Raw genomic sequence first — 23,777 nt, 5'->3', positions numbered from 1 at the left:
AGTGGGCTGTTTTGCTTCAGAGCGTACTTAAGGGGAAGGCTCAACAAGCTTACTCAGCATTGTCAGCAGAAGATGCCTAGAGGTATGATGTGGTGAAAGAGGCTATAGTCTGGATTTATGAGTTGGTCCCGGAGGCATACCGGCAAAGGTTCTGGAATGCGAGGAAGCAGTGGGGCCGCAAGTATTTAGAGTTTGCCCGTGAGATGCAGATGTATTGTGAGTGTTGGTGCGCCTCGAAAGGGGTCACTGGGGATTATGACAGACTGCTGCAGCTCATCCTGATTGAGCAATTTAAAGGTTGTGTCCCTGAAGGTATGAGGCCCTATCTAGATGAGAAAGAGGCAGACACCTTAGCCGCAACTGCTAAGTTAGTGGATGAGTACACACTTTGCGTTAACACACAAAGCAAAGTTTACCCCGAGTAAAAGCTACCAGAAGGGTAGTCAAGAGGGCGGAGAGAGTCCACCAGAAAAGTCAGAAAGTAAGCCGGGGACTAGTGAGAAGGATAAGGAAGACGGGAAGCAGTTTGGTAGGAAGTCTCCTGGGGTCGTATGCTATAATTGTGGGAAGGCCGGTCAAATTGCATCCAGGTGTTTTGCCCCAAAGAAGGAGACGGGGTAAGGAAAAACGACGACTCCGACTGGCTGTATTGAGCTGGCAAACAAACCGCTAGGGGAGAAGAGGTCTGATAGAGTTCAGGCAGGGCGCGAGAAGTTTATTTCGGCCGGATTGGTGTCGGTGAGGGAGGGGTCAAACCCAGTTCCAGTACGGATCTGGAGAGACACTGGGGCTTGTCAGTCATTGATCTTAAGGAGGGTGTTAGACTTTAGTTCAGAGACCGAGACTGGGGAGGTCAGTGTGATAAAAGGCATTGGGAAAGGGACTGAAGCAGTACCTTTGCACCAGATATACCTAAACAGCAACTTGGTCTCCGGACCGGTCATGATAGGGGTGAGGCCCGACTTACCGACGGAAGACGTGGAGGTCTTACTCGGTAATGACCTTGCAGGTGGAGATGTGTACCCAGCAGTAAAGCTGACAAGCAAGCCTGCCAGGACTGAGGACCCGCCCATGGACTCACAGGTTTATCCCATTTGCGCAATGACTTGGCGCATGTCCAGAAAGGCTGCCGAAGCGAATGTAGATTTAGCTGCGCCATTTTTGCCAGCCTTGTACCAGGAGGGGTTAGAAAGTGAGAAGAAGGAGCATAGTAGAGCAGAAGGAAGTGAGGGAGTTGAGGCAGATTTATCATTAGCGAGGAAGGAATTTATACAGGCACAGGAACGAGACGAGGAGCTGATGGTTTTGACGGAGACAGCTCTTTCCGAAGCAGAAATAAAAAAGGAACCAGTGGGCTATTATGTGAAGGAGGGAGTACTGATGAGGAAGTGGAGACCAAGTACCATGCCCGCAGACGAGGAATGGCGGGGTGGTACACCAGGTGGTAGTGCGGAAAATTTATAGGGACGAAATTTTTAACCTGGCCCACAAGATACCCCTCGGTAGACATTTTGGGGTGAGGAAAACAGTCAATAGAATTATGAAAGAGTTTTACTGGCTGAACATGAGGAAGGATATTATTGAATATTGTAGACGGTGTCATTTATGGCAGGTGGTAGGAAAGCCGAACCAGGTCCTGCCTAAAGCGCTCCTTCGACCGATACCCACTTTTGGGGAACCCTTTTCCCGAATAATTGTGGATTTTGTCGGTCCCCTGCCCAGAACTGCGAGTGGGCGAGAGTATGTGATGACTATGATGTACGCCGCCACCAGGTTTCCGGAGGCGGTGCCCCGGCAAGCGTTAAGGCTCCCGCAGTGGTAAAGGCGCTTGTGAAATTTTTCACTACAGTGGGGCTGCCCAGGGAAATCCAGTCAGATCAGGGGAGAGTCTTCACACCTCACACATTCCGACGGATGTTGGATGAGATGGGAGCAAAGCAGATTTTGGCCTCCGCGTACCACCCAGAGTCCCAAGGGGCATTGGAAAGATTCCATGCAACATTAAAGACCATGATTAAAATTTATTGACAAGAAAACGCCAGGGACTGGGATGATGCCTTGCCTCTTCTGTTATTTGCCGTAAGGGACACGGTTCAGGAGTCATTGGGGTTCAGCCCATTCGAGCTCGTCTTCGGTCATCGGCCCAGAGGACCCCTGACCTTACTGAAAGAGCAATGGTCCAGTCCGGCAGTACAAGTCAATGTGATTGATTATGTTTCAAAATTTCATGAGGGGCTTAAAAGGATCTGTGACCTTGCCAAAGAAAATCTATGACACTCCCAAACTAAAATGAAACAGTGGTATGATAGACATGCCCATGAACAAGTGTTTCAAGTGGGCGATCGGGTCTTAGTTCTGTTTCCAGTGGTAACCAACCCCCTCCAGGCGAGATTCCACAGTCTGTACAAAGTGATTAAAAAGATAGACTCTTTGAATTATCTTATCGAAACACCGGACAGGCGTAAATCAACCCAATTAGTACACATTAATATGTTAAAAGCTTACCACGATCAGAAAGCAGATCTAGCTGGTGTTATCACGAAAATTAATGAGGCTGGGGTGCCAAATGATAAGGAGAAAACCCATCTTGAAAAGATAAATATGGTGCCGACCGGATTGCAGAACTCTATTGTTTTGGCCAACTTTGCTGATAAGGTCTCTCACTTAACCCCCGAACAGAGCGAACCGCTGATAAAGCTAATTAACCGGCATGCCGATGTGTGTCCGGATGTCCGGAGGCGATGCAAGGGAACGGTACATGATGTTGTTGTCACCTCAGACCAGCCTATTAAGCAACCCCCTATAGGATGAACTTGGAGAAGGGCAAGCTAGTGGAGAAAGAAATTGAACACATGCTAGCCACAGGTATTATTAGCCCATCCAAATCGGAATGGGCGTCTCCCTGTGTGGTTGTCCCGAAAGTCGATGGGAGCATACGATTCTGTACAGATTACAGAAAGGTGAACGCCATCACAAAAACTAGTGCTTACCCCATCCCAAGGGTAGACGATTGCATCGATAAAGTGGGGAGAGCTAAGTACATCACAAAGATCGATTTGCTGAAAGGGTACTGGTGTGTTCCTTTAATCGACCGGGCTAGAGAAATCTCAGCATTTGACACTCCATCCGGGTTATACGAGTATAATGTTTTATCTTTTGGCATGAAGAACGCCCCAGGGACCTTCCAAAGGATGATTAGTTCAGTGATAAAAGGGCTAAAGAACGCAGAAGCATATATTGACAATTTAGTGGTCTGGAGTGACACGTGGGAGGAGCACATTGTAGCAGTAGAGGAACTGTTTAAACGGCTTTCTGAAGCCAACCTGACAGTGAACCTCGCAAAAAGTGAGTTCGGCCACGCTAAGAGAAGAAAGGGATTAATGGGAAAAAAACACAATTCAGATATTGACAAGACCAGTTGCTTTGAACCTGAACTGTTTGAAGTTTGATGGACAGGTGATACCCCAGCAGGGGGATAAAAGGAGCAGGTTTGCTAAGGCACGAGACATGCCACGAAACCCTGGAAAGAGCAGTGTGCCCCCACAGGTTGGAGGGAGCTTGGAGGACCGGTTCGCAGGAACCGACCAGAGGCTCACAGGGTGTAAAGGTACGATCGGTGGGAACCTGGGGTGTGTGTCCACCCTTGCCTGGGTGCCGGGTTTACCGCAGAAGAACGATTGTATCCGGAACGGAGGGGTCACAGTCGGTGACCACAGCGGGATTAGAAGACATCAAAAGGTCTGCCCGAAACCAACTGTGAAGACATCAAAAGGTCTACCTGAAACCAAATTGCATCTTTCTCTCTCTCGCTCTCTCCAACGGTATGACAACAGCGATTACTGCGAACTGCACTAAACTGAACTGAACTCTGCTTCACTTAAGACCAATCATTTTACCCCTAGACTGTGATAGAGCTTGGTTGATTCCTATTACCCTAGTTCTGTGTATATGTGTGTATTATCATTGCTAACCTGTTACATTTATATCCTTACGATTAGTGTACTGTATTACTTATTTCTTTAATAAACTTTATTAGTTCCTAGTAATCCAGGCTCCAACGAGCGTTCCATTTCTGCTGGTTTGGCAACCCAGTTACGGGGTACGTAACAGTTGACATGCCAAATCTCTTCAAACTCCTGATGAACTATAGCCTCTGTCTTTATAATTGCATTGATATGTTGGGACCAGGTTAGATCCTCAGAGATTTTGATACCCAGGAACTTGAAAATGCTCACTCTCTCCACTTCTGATCCTTCTATGAGGATTGGTATCTGTTCCTTCATCTCACCCTCCCTGAAATCCACAATCAGCTCTTTTGTTTTACTGACGTTGAGTACCAGGTTGTTGCACCACTCCACTAGTTGGCATATCTCACTCCTGTGTGCCCTCTCGTCACCACCTGAGATTCTACCAACAATGATTGTATCATCAGCAAATTTATATACGGTACTTGAGCTCTGTCTAGCCACACCAATAGCCATAAGGCCCCTCTGTTTTACAGCGCACCCCAGGGCCCAGCCATTGACTGTGTATGCCTAGCCCTAACTTCCCAAAATGCATCACATGGAATTAAATTCCACCCACCATTCCTTTGCCCACTTTCTCAGTTGATCAATATTCTACAATAACCTTACATAACCTTCTTCACAGTTCACTATATCACCAATATTACTGTCACCTGTAAACTTATTAATCACATTTAACTGGTGGTGGGTGGTATAGCCACTGCCCTTGAAAGCCCTTCTCAAATTCATCAAATATTAAGCATACTGATTAACAGGATTGTTAAGAGGAAGATACAAACCTGGAAATTGATTTTATTCATTTAAAAAATAATTCAGTTTTATTCAACTAGGAATGTAGAGTTGATGGAGTTTGGTTTCTTTTCATCTATTTGTGTGCTGCCTTGTGAAAATATGTATAATTCATATTTATGTTTTCTTGTGATGCTGCTACAAATAAGATTTTCATTGTACCTGTGCAGATATGTACTTGTGCATGTGACAATAAACTCAACTTGTGGAATATCAAAAGGGTTAAAAGAATCTGCTGCAAAGAGCCAACTTGGTAATTCCTGTGAATCCCTTATGTATCACTTCACCTTTCTTCTGTTCTATTTCCAATGCAGCAACTCTCATTGTAGATATTTTTTATAAAACTTTGGATACAAAGACCTTTTACAAGAGCATACCCTGAGCTTTACAAGAAACAAAAATATTTTTCCAGTAAAATAATCACATAGGAAAAAAAGTGTTTCTTGGTTTTTTTTGTAGTTTATCTTGGCAAATGAACTGTTTCTAGAAATAACAAGCTAGAAACTTCAGATGGGAAACTAAACTGGTTACCCTTTTCAGATAAAACCTTTAGTAAACCAGAATGTCTAAAATTAAGCGTGCATCAATCAATAGATATAGAAAACAGATTAAATTGATAATCTGAATTGCAGCTGTGTGAAGAAAGTAAACATCTTCTGCTGTTTAGTTGAGTGAGATTCTGCTTGAATGAGAACAGATTAGCAGTTCATAGCAGTATTTTTAAATGACGTTGGCCTCTAGTTCTGATTCTCCAATTCGGGGTGGAAAAATACTTAATTCATTCATCTTATCTATGCCCTTTATAATTTTATGCACCTCTCTAAGATCACCTCTCAGTCTCCTATGCTCTTAAGGAATAAAGTCCTAACTTGTCCGGCTACTCCCTATAACTTCGTTCTTCAAGTCAGAAACATCCTTGTAAATCTTTTCTGCACACTTTCCAGTTTAATAATATATTATCAAGGGCCATATGAAGTTCATATGAAGTCTAGTATCCTGCCATCAACAGCTTTCGAAGTTCAAAGATATGGCGTGGAATTGGCCCTGCGCTGCCCAGCAATCCCCGACTCTTACCCTAGCCTAATCACAGGACAATTTACAATGGCCTATTAACTGGTACGTCTTTGGACTGTGGGAAGAAACCGGAGCACTAAGAGAAAATCCACGCATTCCATGGGTGGATGTATAAACTCCTTACAGAGGACACGGTGATTGACCTCCAAACTTTGACGCCCCAAGCTGTAACAGCATTGCACTAACCGCTACACTACTGTGCAGCCCAATCTTTATATCATTCTATCAGGTCATCCCTCACCTTACGCTTCAGAGAACAATTCAAATTTGTCTAATCTCTCCTTTTAGCTAATAATTTCCAATACAGGAAACATCCTGGTGAACCTCTTCTGCATCCTCTCCAAAGCCTCCACATCATTCCTATGATGTAGCAATCAGACATGCACACAATACTCCAAATGCAGCCCAACCATTGTTGTATACAGCTGCAATATGACTTCCATACTTTTATACCCAATGTTCTAACACATGCCTTATGCTTTCTTGACCACTACACTATCCACTTGTGTTACTACTTTCAGGAGGCTATGGACTTGCAACCTGAAATCCTTCTGTACCTCAATAATCTGAAGAGTCCTGCCATTTATTGTACGCTTTCCTCTTGCTTTTGACGTCCCAACATTCATGACTCCAGACTTGTCTGGATTAAGCCCTAACAGCCATTTCTCTGCCCAAATTTCCAAGCACTCTGTATTCTGCAATATCTTTGACAACCTTCCTTAATATCCACAAATTTTGGTCATCTGCTCGCTTACTAATCAGACCACCTAGATTTTCATCCAAAGCATTTAACATACGGTATATTATAAAAAGCAAAGTCACGAAGCTCTGTTGAGAGAAACACTCTATTGCGACCAAGCAACTGTGTATCCAATTTACCAACCTTCCCTGGATCCTATGTGACTTATTCTTCTGGACCAGTCTACTATGAAGGAAGATTGCTAATTGAAACTTCTGAAAATAAAGGTATAACTATATTTTTAAAACTATTATTTTAATTATTTACAATAATGGGTCTAATTTGTGTTGGTCCCTTGTTTATTCCTTGTTACTCTGAATGTTCCCTTAGAAGCACTTATTCCATTCCCTTTAGAAAGGTATTACTGAATCTGCTCCAACCATCCAAGGTAAACGGTATAGAGCTTAGAGTGATATACTATGCAAACAGGATTATTGACCTACCTAGTCCACACTAACCATCAAATATACATTTATATTCATCCTGCGCAAACCTGCTTTTATTCTCTCCACCTTATCACTCTCCCTAGAAATTATCACTCACCTACATAATAAAGCCAATTTACAGCAAACTGTCAACCTAACAACCTGCATGTCTTTGTTATATGAGAAAGAAGAGTGCCCAGAGGAAATTTATGTAGTCACAGGAAGAACATACAAAGTCAGCAGAGGCTAGAATTCACCTGGTTTGCTGGAGATAAGACAACAGCTGCACTAGCTGTGTCATTGTGCCACACTAAAAGTCATGGCAGATTTCTCTCAAACAGCACTCAACAATAACCAGGGAAAATTAACAATAAAGCTTTAAATTTAGTTGAAACTTAGTCCTGCCGAAGGGTCTCAGCTTGAAACATTGACTGTACTGTTTTCCATAGATGCTGACTGGCCTGCTGAGTTCCTCTAGCATTTTGTGTGTGATAAACTTGGTGGTTCGTTTGAGATATAATTATTTCTTTTGCATTCATTTGCTGCTGTTCAGTGTTGCTTAATAGTGTGATCATCAGTAGCAGAAATGTACACACGGCAAATTCTTGCTAATCCATTATATTTAAAAGAGCTTTGTTTAAAACCTGTCACAAATAATTTCATCACTTAAATATGTGCCACATGTTCATAAGCTTAAGTCTTAGCTAGAAATGTCTTGCTAAGATTATCCAGTGCTAGCCTAAATTACCTGTGGGTGGTAGGATTTGCTGAATCAAATGTGGGAGAGCTTTCAAGATTAGTTGGTCGATATTTATTGTCTGTCCTGCACCATGCTCGGTTATGTTTTTAACAACGCTTTTGACACCTTTCTTAATGTCTTCATTTTGTGTTCAGTATCTGTTGTCTCTGACTACGACTTGAAATATTTTGCTACATTAAACCTTATAATTAGACTAATTCCATAAGAGATTACACCCATAAAATGTATAGAGACTGGATGAATCTGAAGGTCTTTTCCTGTTATTGTTCTTATGTTCTTAAGATTTCATTTTTAAAAAAAAGGTCTGTCATTAAGTATTGAACAGTCACTCCACAAATCACTGTTTCCAATTGCTGGAAAAACTATCAGGTTTCAGTCAGTGTTCTACCCAGTAGTTATCTTTGTGCAAAAGTATAGAAAAACTAAAACTTCTTAAGTTTAGAAAACACACACACAAAGCCAGTTGGAAATAGACATAGATAGGCAGAATCTTGCCTTCTGGTTTTACCTTTTGTTTGTCCATTTAAAATTAAACATGCATTAAGACCAATGCTGTCAGCCAACAGCTCAAAAATGTTCATCCTTTAAACAGATTTTTCTAAATTTAGAGGTACAGCACAGTAATGGGCCCTTCCAGTGCAACAAGCCCACGCTGCCCAACTGCACCATGTGACCAATTGACCTACTAACCCGTATGTGATGGGAATGTGGGAGGAAACTGGAGCACCCAGAAGAACGTGCAATCTCCTTACGGACAGCAACAGAAATTGAATTTGGATCACTGGTGCTATAATAGCATTATGCTTATCATTATGCTACCATGCTACCCAATAGTAAACCAATGTAGTTTATACTATGCCAATGAAAATCTGATGCAATTTATTCTCACAAGACATGGTATGCTGGCATTTATAGCGAGAGGATTCGAGTACAGGAGCAGGGAGGTACTACTGCAGTTGTACAAGGCCTTGGTGAGACCACACCTGGAGTATTGTGTGCAGTTTTGGTCCCCTAACCTGAGGAAAGACATCTTTGCCATAGAGGGAGTACAAAGAAGGTTCACCAGATTGATTCCTGGGATGGCAGGACTTTCATATGAAGAAAGACTGGATGAACTGGGCTTGTACTCGTTGGAATTTAGAAGATTGAGGGGGGATCTGATTGAAACGTATAAGATCCTAAAGGGATTGGACAGGCTAGATGCAGGAAGATTGTTCCCGATGTTGGGGAAGTCCAGAATGAGGGGTCACAGTTTGAGGATAGAGGGGAAGCCTTTTAGGACCGAGATTAGGAAAAACTTCTTCACACAGAGAGTGGTGAATCTGTGGAATTCTCTGCCACGGGAAACTGTTGAGGCCAGTTCATTGGCTATGTTTAAGAGGGAGTTAGATATGGCCCTTGTGGCTACAGGGGTCAGGGGGTATGGAGGGAAGGCTGGGGCGGGGTTCTGAGTTGGATGATCAGCCATGATCATAATAAATGGCAGTGCAGGCTCGAAGGGCTGAATGGCCTACTCCTGCACCTATTTTCTATGTTTCTATGTTTCTAAGACAAAGTTCACCATTTATTAACACATTATTTGATTGTAACATACTGCAATCCTCCTTCTGCTCCAGCATTTACTCTTACAAATTATTAACCAATTAACAACATAACAGACTGGATATTGCTGACTTGCACAATGTATAAATACTCATTTCAGAATTAGAAAATAGTCCATCCTTAGCTTTCTTAATCATCTTCAAACCACTAACAATAGGTTAACTTCTCAGTGCCTGTTATTCACAGACAAGTACCTTGCGCTTTCAGGTCCTCAATGCTCTGAATGTATTTTGGAACTCTCTGCTGGATGAAGTACAGTAGCTCAATGGAGTTGGACATCCAGAAAAAAATATGTTGCAGGTCTGGAACTAGGTCTGTAATACTGATTAGAGGTTGAGATACTGGATCCTGCCTGGAGTTGAATAGAAAGAGAAACATTGGGACAAAATTCATTAATACATTATTTTGTTCCCAACATAGAAAAGACAGTGAAATCCTGCAAGTAATATTGCAGAGAAAATATGTAGTGTCTTTTCGTCAGAACTACGCACATTCTTTCAAGAGAATTGGAGAGGCAAGAATCAACTTGATATACTTCCAGGATCTACTGTGAGTTGGTCATGTTGACTCTCCATTCTGTAGCCAGAGCCCAAATTTATCTTCCCTTTTCTACTGGGGTAATTATAGTTCTGGATCTGGCAGTTGATTGTGCCCTAATTAAAAATCATCCAACCAATAATAAACTATTTGCTATCACATATAGGCACTCCCCATTAGTATGAACCAATGAAACAACTAACAAGATTAAAGACTGGCCAAATCACTCTCAATGGAATAATTCCATCCGCCTCGTTCTAATTCTTGTTATTATTCCTGTGGCCTTAGAAATTCTCTCTCACCTATCCATTAACTCACCATTTTGCTACCCACCTACACTAAGATGTAATTTATAATGGTCAATTAACCAATCAACGCATTTTTGGGATGTGGGCAGAGACAAGAGTACCTAATGGAAAGCCACATAGAGAGAACCTGCAAGTCCCACTCAGTCACTACCCAAAGTCAAGATCGAACCAGAAGCTCTTAGACGCATCTTCTTGCCATTCTACAATCCCACACACAAGAACAGCCACAGAATCACACTGGGGAACAGAACAATTTTGTACCTGTACCTTTCACTTTGGAAAATATCACCACACTGATCCATCTCACGCAAACTAGAAAAGAGTTTTGAAATTCTTTTGGATTTTGAGATGGTCTTTGATATTTACAATCTCAGAGTTGTATATGGTGATGTATATGTACTTTGATAATAAATATACCTTGAACTTTACAAACATGACTCTCCTTGGCTGCATAAACACTCGGTCTGGTGGAAGCATTTGCCCATCTTAACTGGGGAAAAATAATGCCCTGCTGGTGAAGATGCTGTACATGTTATCTCTTGCATTAGAGACTGTACATTCCATTTGGTCTGTAAATAAATAGGGCTTAAACCAAATACAGATAATTGATAAACAAACAAATGAATTCTCCTCATACAGGAGGAAGACTGAAAATCTGACTGAGTAGTGCCACAATAACATCCTCTCACTCAAAGTCAACGAGACCAAGAGGCTAATTATTGACTTCAGGACAAGGAAACCAGGAGTCCATAAGCCAGTTCTCATCGGAGGAACAAAAAATGGACAGGATTAGCAATATTAAGTTACAACAAAAACTAACTAAATAAATATTGTAAATAGTGCAAAAGAGGAATGGTGAACTAGTGTTCATGGGTTATGAACCACTCAGAAATGTGGTGACAGAGGGAAGAAGCTGTTCCTAAATATCATCGGCAATTCACAGATTAGACTTCAAAATCAAAGCATAAAGAGTTAGAAAATGTAAACATGTATTTTCTCAACACTGAAACCAATGAAATTGACCATTTAAAATTTGAGACAGCAGAACCCCGCAGGCCGCAACTCAAAGTAACGTTAAAATTAAAGTAACAGTGCACTTATAATACATTACTCTAAATGATGAATTAGTATTAGAATTAAATATTGAAAAATCCTATTCCACTGAAGATTAAACCCGAATATTTTTAGAAATGTTATTAGTTATTTTGAGTTACTTAATGTCCCAAGATTTCAGCACCAGATAATTAAAAATGGAGTTGTATCTGAAAGCTCAACCCCATTTAGATCAGAAAGTGCTCGAGCCAACAATTTTTGCTACAGCCTAAAGTAAGAAATTGGCCAGCCGGTGGTGTGCTGGCATCAGCACCAGACTTTGAGGCGGGTGGTCCTGGGTTTGAATCTGGCTGGCTTCTTCTGCGTTTTCCATCCATGCTGGGTTGAGTGTCGAGCTAGCAACTTGGCCTCATAAAACAAAACAGACGAAATGCTAAAGAAACGGAAAGGTTGCCACTCAAAGAGGAATTTTTTTTTTAAAGTGAGAAATTACATATTTGCTGTCTTAAACCAGAATAATTTTTCAGTAGCGTACTGGGCCAAGAAATTTTGAGAGATTGTTCATTTGGCATTGGTGAGAATCAGGAGAACAACACTAGAATAATAATCAGCGAATGACGGCAGGGTGAAGATGAGTGTCAGATTCGTCCTTTTGTAAACCTAAATGTTGATTTGTATAGAATTTACATCACTTAATGTTCTTACAAATTTTAGCAAAAAAATTAATAATGAGAAAATGCCACCTCACAAAAGATGTGTACAAAGACTCAGTGTTAAAGTACCAGAATTATTGTGCAAACCAGTGTTTTAAGGAACTTACTGTTCAGTATGTTTTTTTGCCAATTCTTTTGTCTTCCCCTGTGTAAAAAAAATTATACCAATTAAATGAGATTAAGCTGATCTGATTATGTCACACATTAAGCACTTAGTCATTTATCATCTTTAGTTGCATTGCTACCCTGTGATAATTGCTACACCTACAGCTGTAGAAGGAATACCTTCCACATGAAGCAACAAAACAGCAAGTACAATTACTGGTGGTTGACTAACCCCATTATTGGATATTATTCTTAATGTAAAAGAGGAGTGACACAATGTTGATATACCAAGTTTTTTAAACATGGGTCACATTTCCCCTTTCATGCCACGAGGCAACAGCATTACCCGCTGGTAAACACAATATAATCTGCAGATGCTGGGGTCAAAGCAACACTCACAACACGCTGGAGGAACTCAGCAGGTCGGGCAGCATCCATGGAAAAGATTGGTTGACATTTCGGGCCAGAACCCTTCGTCAGGATGAAGGGTTCTGGCCCGAAACGTCGACCGATCTTTTCCACAGATGCTGCCGGACCTGCTGAGTTCCTCCAGCGTGTTGTGAGCACTACCCGCTGTATTATTGTGCCAACCAAATGTAAAAGATCCCTTAACTTTGCTTCAAAAGGAACAGTGTGAAGGTCTAATACCCTTCCAGTTATTCCCTCTCAGAAATAACAAAAACTCATCTGTTCATAATCTCACATTTGTTGTCCGTGAGAACTTGCTGTAAGGAAAGTGACTGCCACATTTTCCCTATGGAAGTGACTGCACAGTAAAACAAACTAATTCATCGTAAATTGCTTATAAAATACTAAGAGAACAGTGGTGAAATTTTACTGTTGGTGGGTTGATATGAGGGCAGCTTAAAATAGAGAAATGTAATACAAATCATGCTTAAATGTATTACTGTACAGATAGTTTAATAAATGTGACCACCCCTCTACAACATGCTTTGTCTGGAAGGCTAAACAGTGCTGAAAACACTCAGTAAATCAGAAAACAATGGTGAAGGGGGAAGCAGCATTAACAGTTCTGATCTGAGACCATTCCTCAGGTCCCTTCTTTTGCATTATGAGTGTTCTTCAAGGGAGATAATAAATAAATTCCAAATAATTCACTTGTAAAGAGCTAAGCGATTTCCAAGTTCTTGGAATCTCTTGCCGTTCTTTCTTCTTTTAAGATGCACTTTAAAATATCGCTTTGTAATGAACTTTACAAAGGTCACTCATGAGACCATACAGGATAGGAACAGAATTGGGCCATTTGACCCATCAAGTCTGCTCTGCCATTGTATTACGGCTCATTTATTATCCCTCTCAACTCTATTCTCCTGCCCTCTCCTTGTAACCTTTGACACACTTACTAATTAAAAACCTATCAACCCCTGCTTTAAATATACCCATTGACTTGGCCTCCAGAGTCATCTGTGGCAGTGATTTCCATATTTTCACCACCCTCTGGCTAAAGAAAATCCTCCTCATTTTTGTTGTAAAGGGACGTCTTTGTATTCTGAGGCTGTGTCCTCTGGTCCTAGACTCTCCCACTATAGGAAACGTGCTCTCCACATCCACTCTATCTAGGCCTTAGAAAATTTGATAGTTTTCGATGAGATCCCCGACTCATCCTTCCAAGTTGCAGCAAGTACAGGCCTAGAACCATCAAATTCTCCTCATATGTTAACTCTTTCATTCCCAGGATTATTCTCGTGAACCCTCTGCAATGCCAGCACATCCTTTCTTAAATAAGGGACGCAAAACTGCTCACAATACTCCAAGTGTGGTCTGACCAATGCCTTGCTAGTATCTCTGTATGTGATGATTCCAAATTATGACTACAGTGTATAAATTCTAGTTGTGATTGAAATAATTAATAAGATATTTTATAAAAGCAAAAATATTATTACTCAGGCAATAGTTAACTCAGTACTGACCCAAACTATTGCTTGCATCCTATTCACAATCTTCAGAAGGAGCTTCATAAAATCACCTGACTGGAAGGTAGTGGCTGAATGCTGAACACATAGACAAAGCAGGCAAGCTGGAGTTAGCTTATGATCATCTCCACCAGGTTCAATGAGGGTCAAGATTTTATCAATCAGCACATCTTCAAAGGCCTGTTCATATTCCAGTTGTAGCTTCCTTTTATGAACAGTAGTGTTTCTGTCTGCAGATGAGATGGCATTTTTTGGCATGTTTGCTGAGTAATTCTTAATAATGGAGCCACACATTTTGCAAATGGTAATTTTCCGGTTACTCTTATGGCTGGAGAAGTGGTGCAAATGTCTCAGCATGGAAAATGTTTGAGCTGGCAACTTTCTAGCAGCTAAAGGATCCTTGAAGAGAAAAATGTAATGTTGTCCGAATCCAATCAGATCACCATGCCTCAGTTCTGCAGGTCCTTCTACTGGCACGCAATTCACTACTGTGAAGGCATTTGGGAATGACTCCACAATAGTCTGTTCTTCATGGTAATTTTGTTTTTTTGACCGTTTAATTCTTTTGATTTTACAATGGAGAGAAAGGATGTCTGGCGATGATAAACAGATGTTAGGCTTTACTGAAGCCGTTTCTTGACCTATTATTTGCTTCTCACACTCTAGAGGATACACCAAACAATCCTGTAAAAACAAAATCCAGAGTTCACACATTTCACATTCGCATTGAACAGTCAAAAAGATGGGTTATGGTGTGACAGACAAGTTTATCAATGGAATTGCTGTCAAATATTTTTAATGACCACAGGGGACAGATAATTTTTCCAACTATCTATTCAATAATCTTAAGGACAAAGATTGAGTTGATGAGTGAAGACTTCCTTCTATCAATATTTTATCAAGTAAACGACTTTAAGTACTGTACATTGCCACTGTAAACACTATGCCTGTAACTATAATTCTGCACATAATTTCTCCTTTAAGCCATATTTTTGGAATTAGAAAGTAGCTAATGCACCAAAATTTTGAATGAAATGTACAGAGTTTTAACAATATAATCTTGCTGATTCTTTGTGATTACACATAGGTTAAAATCTTTGATTCAAATGGCAACTCTGTCAACTTGAGTCAAAATGTTCGATGCACCACCAAAACCAGAGTGTGCTCTATTGCAGTACTGTGAAAATACCTCAAATGTCTTTCAGATGGGACATCAAAACAAGGCCTTCTGCAATCTATGGCACTACTTCAAGAAAGAGTGGTGTAGCCAGTAGGGCTGTTGCCTCACAGTTCCAGTGACACTTGGTTCGATCCTGATCTCTGGTCTATCAGTGTGGAGTTTGCATGGTCTCACTATGACCACATGAGCTTGCTCTGAGTGACCCTGGTTTCCTTCCACATCCCGAAAGTACCAAGTTGGCAGGTTAATTATCATTGTAAATAAGATAAGATATAGGAGCAGAATCTGGCCTTTTGACCCATCGAATCCGCTCCACCATTTCATCATGGCTGATCCAAGTTTCTTCTCAGCCTCAGTCACCTCCCTTCTCCTCGTATCCCTTCATGCCCTGGCCATTCATGTATCTGTTAACCTCTGCCTTAAATATACATAAAGACTTGGCCTCCACAGCTGCCTGTGGTGAAGAATTCCACAGATTCACCACTCTCTCGCTAAAGAAATTCCTCCTCACCTCCATTCTGAAAGGACGCCCCTCAATTCTGAGGCTGTGTCCTCTGGTCTTAGACTCTCCCATCATTGGAAACATCATCTCCACATCTACTCTATCAAGACCTTTCACCATTCAATAGGTTTCAATGAAGTCACCTCTCATTCTTCTGAATTCTAGTGAACCCTGGCCCAGAGCCATCAAACGCTTTTCACATGACAAGCCATTCCAATCCTAGAATTGTTTTCTTGAACCTCCTTTGAACTTTCTCCAGTTTCAGCACATCCTTTCTAAGATAAGTGATCCAAAACTGCTTACCATTCTCCAAGTGAGGCCTCACCAGTGCTTTATAAAGTCTCAACATTACATCATCATTTTTATATTCTAGTTCTCTAGAAATGAATGCTAACATTGCATTTACCTTCCTCACCACAGACTCAACCTGCAAATTAACCTTTAGAGAATCCTGCACAAGGACTCAGAGGTCCCTTTGCACCTTAGATTTTGTATTTTCTCTCCATTTAGAAAATAGTCAACCCTTTTATTTCTTCTACCAAAGTGCATAACCATACACTTCCCAACACTGTATTCCATCTGCCATTTCTTTGCCTATTCTCCTAATCTGTTTTAAGACTTTCTGTAGCCTCCCTACTTCCTCAAAACTCCACCTATCTTCATGTCGTCTGCAAACTTTGTAACAGTCATCAACTTCATCATGCAAATCATTGACATATAACATAAAAAGAATCAGTCCCAACACAAACTCCTGTAGAACATCATGAGTCACCAGTAGCCAACCAGAAAAGGCTCCCTTTAGTCTGACTCTTTGCCTCCTGCCAATCAGCCATTGCTTTTTCCATGCAAGAATCTTTCCCGTAATACCATGAGCAGCCTCATGTTTGGCACCTTGTGAAAGGCCTTCTGAAAATCCAAGTACACAACATCAACCAATTCTCCATATGTTTATACTGCTTGTTATTTCTTCAAAGAATTCCAATTGATTTGTCAAGCAAGATTTCCCTTGAGGAAACCTTGTTGACTATGGCCTGTTTTATCATTTTATCAAATTGACCCTAGAGTGTGGCTGAGTGGTGGAATCTTTGGGAAGTTGATGGAAATATGGGAAAATAACATGGGATTATTGTATGATTTGTGTAAATGGGTACTTGATGATTGGCATGGACTTGTTTTGAGCTGGAAGTTCTATTTCCATAGTAAATTATTTCATGAGCCAAAGCAAGGTAGTTTTCTATAGTGCCCTGGCCATTACATATTCTCCATCAGGCACGTCTAAAACAGATTATCCGATCATTAATCACACTGCTTCTTGAGAGGCCTGCTGTGCGGAAATTGGCTGCCACGTTTCTTATAACAGTTACAACACTTCAGAATAGTTAATTAGCTGTAAAGCATTTGGGATATTCTAAAAGAAGCACAAAATTACCACATAGATGCTAATTATTATTCTTTTAATCACTTCTTTTTTATTCTCCATTTATTATGTAAGGGATGAAAGCAGATCTAACAAGTTAGAGTCTCAGTTGAGAAGAATGCTCAAAACTTTTAGGCTATGAGAGAGTTTCATAACAATAATATTGTTAGCTAAGTGTCGCAAATCTGTCACCTTTAATATGTAGGTACGTGAAGTTGTCTCTGTATATTTGCACATTATTTGTTAATACTATTAAAACCACACAATCCATGGAAGTACATTAAAAGTTGAGTGAGGTATTATCAATTTTTGTAAGTATTAGCAAATTTTGCGGAACTTTACTTATGGTATCTGTCTATAGATTTTGCCAGGATTAGTATTTATTATGCTATTTACCTCTTATTAAAATTAAATACAATGCATACCACAAGAAGACTCTTAGACACTGGGAAATGTATCCAGAACTATTCTCTGGTGTCCGAATTTGGGAATGTTTTATATTAGAAAAATGATTTTACAATATATTTTCTCAGGAAAGAGAAATATTTAATTCTAAGTTCAAGAAGAAACAACGCTAATTTCCAGAATACAATTTACATTCAGAGTTCATTCCCAAGTAATATTTAAAGCTGCATCATTTCCAAACACAAAATTCATTCACTAATCCAAAAAATTATATGTCCAGAAAAAAAAATCACTTAATTGCTGCAGCTTCCATTTTAACAGCTCTCAAACATATCAATTAAAATACAGCTTACCCTTTCATGATCAAGCAGAAAAGTGGGAGTTTTGGCAGACTATCACTTCTTCAGGACACTGAATAGAGCATTTAATTTGGCTTTGGAAGAAATGAATCATTGTACTATTGCCCACAACAACATTGACGCAAGTAGGATGAACTAAAGAGTAATATATAATTATACTTCATAGGAAATAGTGATGCATCTCTACTCCTTATTCCACTACTGAATTATGAACTATGAGCAACTACAGCAATTCCAAGTCCCTTAAAGACAAATGCTGAAACATTTTCTTGGAATATTGTAGTATTTATGATAAAGGTACTCTGAGAAGAGTTGCAATCTAGAACACACTATCGGTTTGGGTGTGTGAACAGTCAATTACAACTTTATAAAGAAAGCTGCAAAAAAGAAGAGCAAATAATTAGTAGTGTTATGGAAATGCGACTGACAGGACAGCTAAACTAGTAGTCTACACCGATCTGACAACCTGAATACAGCCCGGTGGTAGATACAGTCCAATGTACATCAGGCAAAACCCTCCCCACCACGCAGCACATTTACAAGGAACACTGCCACAAGAAAGCATCATCAAGGACCCCCACCATCCAGGCCATGCTGTCTTTTTGCTTCTACTATTGGTCTGGAAGTACAGTAGCCTTAGGTCCCACACCACCAGTTTCAGGAATAGTTATTACCCTACAACCATCAGGTTCCTGAACCATCGTGGATAACTTCACTCCCCTCATCTTTGAACTGATTCCATAACCTACAAACTCGCTTTTGAAAACCCTACAGCTCATATCCTTAGTCTTATGTACTTATTTTTATTTGTACAACTTGCACATTGGTTATTTGTCAGTGTTTGTTTATGTATAATTTTCATAAATTCTATTTCACTTATTTTCCTGTAAACGCCTGCCAGAAAATAAATCTCAAGGTAGTATATGGTGACATATACATACTTTGGTAATAAATTTCCTTTGATTTTGACTTTCAATGGCCTCCTTTTGCTCCTTAACACCATGTCTGCATAGGAAGGTCCATGAATTAGACCTAGAGACAATGAAGAACTAATTAAATATTCCCAAGCCAGGAATACAAGGTGACTGGGGTTAACCTGTAGATGATGCTGTTACTCTTTTCCTGATACAGGCTGGAAATTTGTGAATGTAGTAGACAGTGAGAGTGATAGGATGCAGAATGGGCAGATGAAATTTACTACAGAAAACTATGAAATGATTGTTTATGGAAAGAAAGAACAGAAAATGCAAAATAAAATAGAACAGATACAAAATGTGTTATCAATGTTGAGCGAAGCACCATGTTGTTTCTGTCCAAGCACCCTTCTTCAGAACTGCAAAAGTGAGAAGATAAATGTGTTTCAAGTTGCAGTGTGAGGTGGGGTGCTGAGAACAAAGATCATTTGTACAATAGAGTGCAAACCAAAGATAAAAATTATCAATTCCTTTTAGAAATAGTGTCTTGCAAATCTTTGAAAAACATGTGTTTAATGAAATTATTAAATTCAGTATTAAACCCCAAGAGCTGAATTGTGCCTAGTCAGAAGATGAACTGTTCAGGTTTAAACTGGGCAAAATTGAAGCAACGTAGAAGACAAGACAGAGCTCTGAGTGGGTGTGTAATGGACATTTGAGGAGACATGTACCTTGAAGCTTAGTGGCACTTTTGAGGATTAAACAGATGTGTTCTGCAATAGTCACCTTGTTTGCGTGTTCTTCCCCCCCCCACGCTTTCTGTTCCTCCCCCCACACGTGGCTCTACCTGCACTTTAGTGTGTCTGCATTTCCAGCGCTGAATTTTAATACCTTGACATCTTGGGCTGCACACTGTTATAGACATTGCCCCAATTCTTTCCACGACTTAAAACACAGTCACTTTTCCTGTTCTGATTAAGTATTCTTGAGCCTAAACATTGACTGTTTATTTCTGCACTGATGCTGCCTGACATACTAAGGATGTCCACCATTCTCAGCTTTTTTATTGGATTTCCAGCATCTGGAGTTTTTTTTAAACTCTAACTTATAAAGCTATTGTTCTCGATAAAATTTCAAAATAGTTTGAAGTAATAGTGCACAGAAGGTTTCATTTTGCTCTTACTCTCTGTTGGTTATACCCCTGAAGAAGCAGAAGATGAGGGGTTTCGTAGCTGGAGTACGAGTAACCATCATGAATGCTTGTTGCTTGCTTCTCTTTATCGGTTCTGCTGCAAAGATTCCCACTTTTGCATTGACTGTTCTTCTTTACAGACTGCCCAGGTAGTGTCGAATAAAGCCTCTGTTGCTCCTCCTCATGGTTTCCAATGTCAACAAGACTTGTTTCACTGACACTACGTCGAAGAGGTGTTAATTTACGTCTGTAGTCAGACATGGTTAAGTCTTTGCCTTTTGCTCGGTTTCTCTGCAGTTTCCGTGCTTGAGCGTTTATATCTGGAAAAGGGTTATAAAATACAAATTCCCTTTTAATTGTCTACATTCCATTTAAGCAGATTCTGAGTTTCTGATAATTACACTAATTTCTCCTTATCTTCTGACTTACTATCCATGGATCCACATACTCACAAAGTCTGCTGTAAATTACAGAAAGTATTAGTATCCACATATTCACAAAGTCTGCTGTGAATTACAGAAAGTATTAGTATACACAACACTTTTTTTAAAAGCTGTAACTTATAGTGAAGTTGCCTTACTTATAGAAGAGTTCACCATGCTATTGCAGTATTACCATCAATTCTGCAGGCTTTAGAGAGAACTGTGTTTTGTTACCACAGTGTTTAACATGAACTTAGAGTATAACTGCATTTATTTTCCCACAAAATACATGATACAAATGTGTTGGAGTTTTGGCTACAGATAATTTCTGTTGATATCAGCAGGTATTATGCCTTTTACAGAGGTTAGTAAATGTGTAAGGCTTCAGAATGACAGTTGATTCACCTAAGATGAACAAGTCTGATACTGTTCTCATCAGCCAATATTCTTTGATAGGTGCATTGAGAATTCTAACTCACTATACTTTCCCCACTAACTATTGTCCAATTTAATCTAGGAATCTTCTTATCTGCATGGCATCAATTCTCATGCAAGTACCTAAGAGCATTGGAAATTCACTGATAATTTAGCTTATTTTAAGGATGATTAAAAGAAAATGCATGGGAGCATTATATATATAATCATTTTTGTTATTTTCAAATCTTTTATTTGATACTCTGTTTTCATTGCACAGTAACAAAATTTATCTTGAATTCTACCAACAATGATAATAAAGTTACATGCTCTTCAGCATTATGGTAACTTCTTCCTAATTGTAATATCATTAGTACTTTTCCATAGTTTAAGTAGTGATTACATTGTCTTTGAATCACTAACCACATTTGTTTTAACGAAACAATCCACTTCAAGGAATTACCTTTATGAGAGATATGTTGTGGCACTTATAAGAATACATTAATATCTCCCACCTTGCTGCAAGACACTAGTCAAGTACTTAGAATGCACAATAACTGCATTGGTTTTTAAATCAGAATTTTATATTTTAAATGTATCCCTTTTTTTAGTGCTTAACCTTCGTACTGGAGCAAGTTTGATCTAATATCCCATCTAGGAAATCCCAGATGATCTCAATGGAGAATGGATTGGAATGTAAAAATGGTGATGTGCTTATACCCATCAGTTTCCATATAGATATTTTAGTTAAAATTAATTAACATCTCATTCCTTGAGGGTAAGCAGTGAAGAAATCTGCCATTCTCCAAGCATCTTCTAGAAAAGTACAGTAAAAAGCATTAATTATTTGCAATAAGAATATTATTATCACATGTACTATAAGATATGGTGAAAAACATTTACATGCCATCTATACTGATAATTTCAAAACATAAGTACATTGTGGGACAAGCAATAACAGAGGGCAGAACCTAGTGCTACAGTTACACAGAAAGTGCAGTCCTGGTAAACAATAAGATGCAAAAGCTTTTGAGGTAGATTGTGAGGTCAAGAGTTGAATTTTAACATTTAAGAGTTTATTTGAGTCTTGGAGGGAAGATGGGTGCTTGCTGCCGCTTACACGTGGGAGGGAGGGGAGCTGGTGTGGGGGAATTTGGGGTTCTTAACGTTTATCTGTTGTTCATTCTTTGGGGTTTTCGTGGATGTTTGCAAAAAAAAGGCATTTTGGGATGTATATTGTATACATTTCTCTGATATTTACTTGGACCTTTGAATCTTTGAATAAAGTCCTGAAAAAGGGTCTCAGCCTGAAATGTCAACTGTTTGTTCTTTGCTGTGGATTCCGCCTGACCTGCTGAGTTTCTCCACCATTTTGTGTATGTTGTAGAGCAACAAAAAAAATCTAACTTTCAAAAGGACCTGGATGAAGCATGAAAGAAAAACTAATTACAAGGCTATAGGAAAGGAGCAAGGAAGTGGGACTAAACAGTTACCTCTACCAAAGATCCACCACTTGTACAAGGGGTTAGATAGCTTTATTTAATGGCATCCATTATTTTTATCCTCTGCATGATTTTATTTTATCCTATGGAAAAAGTGTTTACAGGCAGCTAGAACATGGTTTACTCTAAATTGTGGGTTATTTAATATAAAATTATGGTATAAAATAATGTACATCTATTAATAGCTGCAAGAAATATTGCTCATATTGGAAAACTAGACCACACAGCAAATTCTCAATATAAACTCCTTTTTCACTATAACCCAATAAGGAGAAAATATGTATTCACACAAGATTGCATATTTTTAGCAGACTTGATTAAATTTTAAAATGTGCCTTCCACTGAGAACCTAAATGTATTTTTGCCCTGATCCTCATCTATCACATTGACATGTAAAGCTATTTACAATTTAACAGATGCAGCCATTGCTGAACAAATACATTATTTAATGATATTGACTGCTGACAGGGTTTGCATTAGTACCTAATTTCTGAATGTGTTTTGAACAAGGCAATTGCAATACCAGAACTACCTTCCTGCTCTTAAGATCACTTAATAACATTCCCCATGTCACCGTATCCACTAACATGACAAAATGACATTGCTGAAGCGTGGAAGCTCTTTGCTAGAGTGAAATTTCAATCTCAGCATTTCTATTGGGGCTTCAGCTCTTAAAAATATACTGACCAAGAAGGCAAGCCAACAGCAACTCATATCTTGGCTACCAAAGAAGAGTGATTGGCTGCAGAATGTACAATATGTAGAGTTCAATGTCCTCAAGAAAGACAAAGAAGAAACACAATGATCCATTCAGAGAACTCATGTATAATGAAAGAAAATTATGTCACATTGATATTTCTAGTGAAGTCCCCAACAGCAGAATAATTACTGCTCTTTAATACTGACACTTATATTCACAAACATAAAGGTACACGCATTTAAGGTACTTCAATATATCCCTGTGATAGTATTGGGTTTACTGACCATGAAGTCCATATGACCATAAGATATAGGAACAGAATGAGGCCATTCACCCTATCGACTCTGCTCCGCCATTCTATCATGGCTGATTTATTATCCTTCTCAACCCCATTTTCCTGCCTTCACCCCATAACCTTTGGTGCCCTAAATAACCAAGAACCTATCAACGTCCACTTTAAATTTGCCCAGTGACTTAGCCTCCACATCTGTCCCATGGCAATGAATTCCACAGATTCACTACCCTCTGGCTAAATAAATTCCTCCTCATCTCTGTTCTAAATGGAGGTCCTCTATTCTGACATTGTGCCCTCTATCCTAGACTCACATAGTATAGGAAACATTCTCTCCACATCCACTCTATTTCGGCCTTTCAATATTCAATAGGTTTCAATTAGATCCTCCCACCCACCCCCCCCCGCCCGATT

General features: G+C 39.7%; 1 protein-coding gene across 1 annotated transcript in view; it reads right to left on the bottom strand.

Annotated features, from left to right (window-relative positions):
* Positions 1-23,777, bottom strand: part of radil (Ras association and DIL domains) — a 96,418-nt gene that overhangs the window by 51,349 nt on the left and 21,292 nt on the right. The window contains exons 3-6 of the mRNA XM_063058950.1: positions 20,025-20,353; positions 14,062-14,748; positions 12,133-12,170; positions 9,609-9,766 (exon numbers count right to left, since the gene is read on the bottom strand). Of these exons, the coding sequence (XP_062915020.1) occupies positions 9,609-9,766; positions 12,133-12,170; positions 14,062-14,748; positions 20,025-20,353 (1,212 nt within the window). The remainder of the gene's footprint in view (positions 1-9,608; positions 9,767-12,132; positions 12,171-14,061; positions 14,749-20,024; positions 20,354-23,777) is intronic.

This window comes from Mobula hypostoma, chromosome 9 (genome assembly GCF_963921235.1).
Source record: "Mobula hypostoma chromosome 9, sMobHyp1.1, whole genome shotgun sequence".
NCBI classification, from domain to species: Eukaryota; Metazoa; Chordata; class Chondrichthyes; order Myliobatiformes; family Myliobatidae; genus Mobula; species Mobula hypostoma.
Note: the sequence above shows the minus strand (reverse complement) of the source record. Positions and strands in the feature narration are given on the sequence as shown.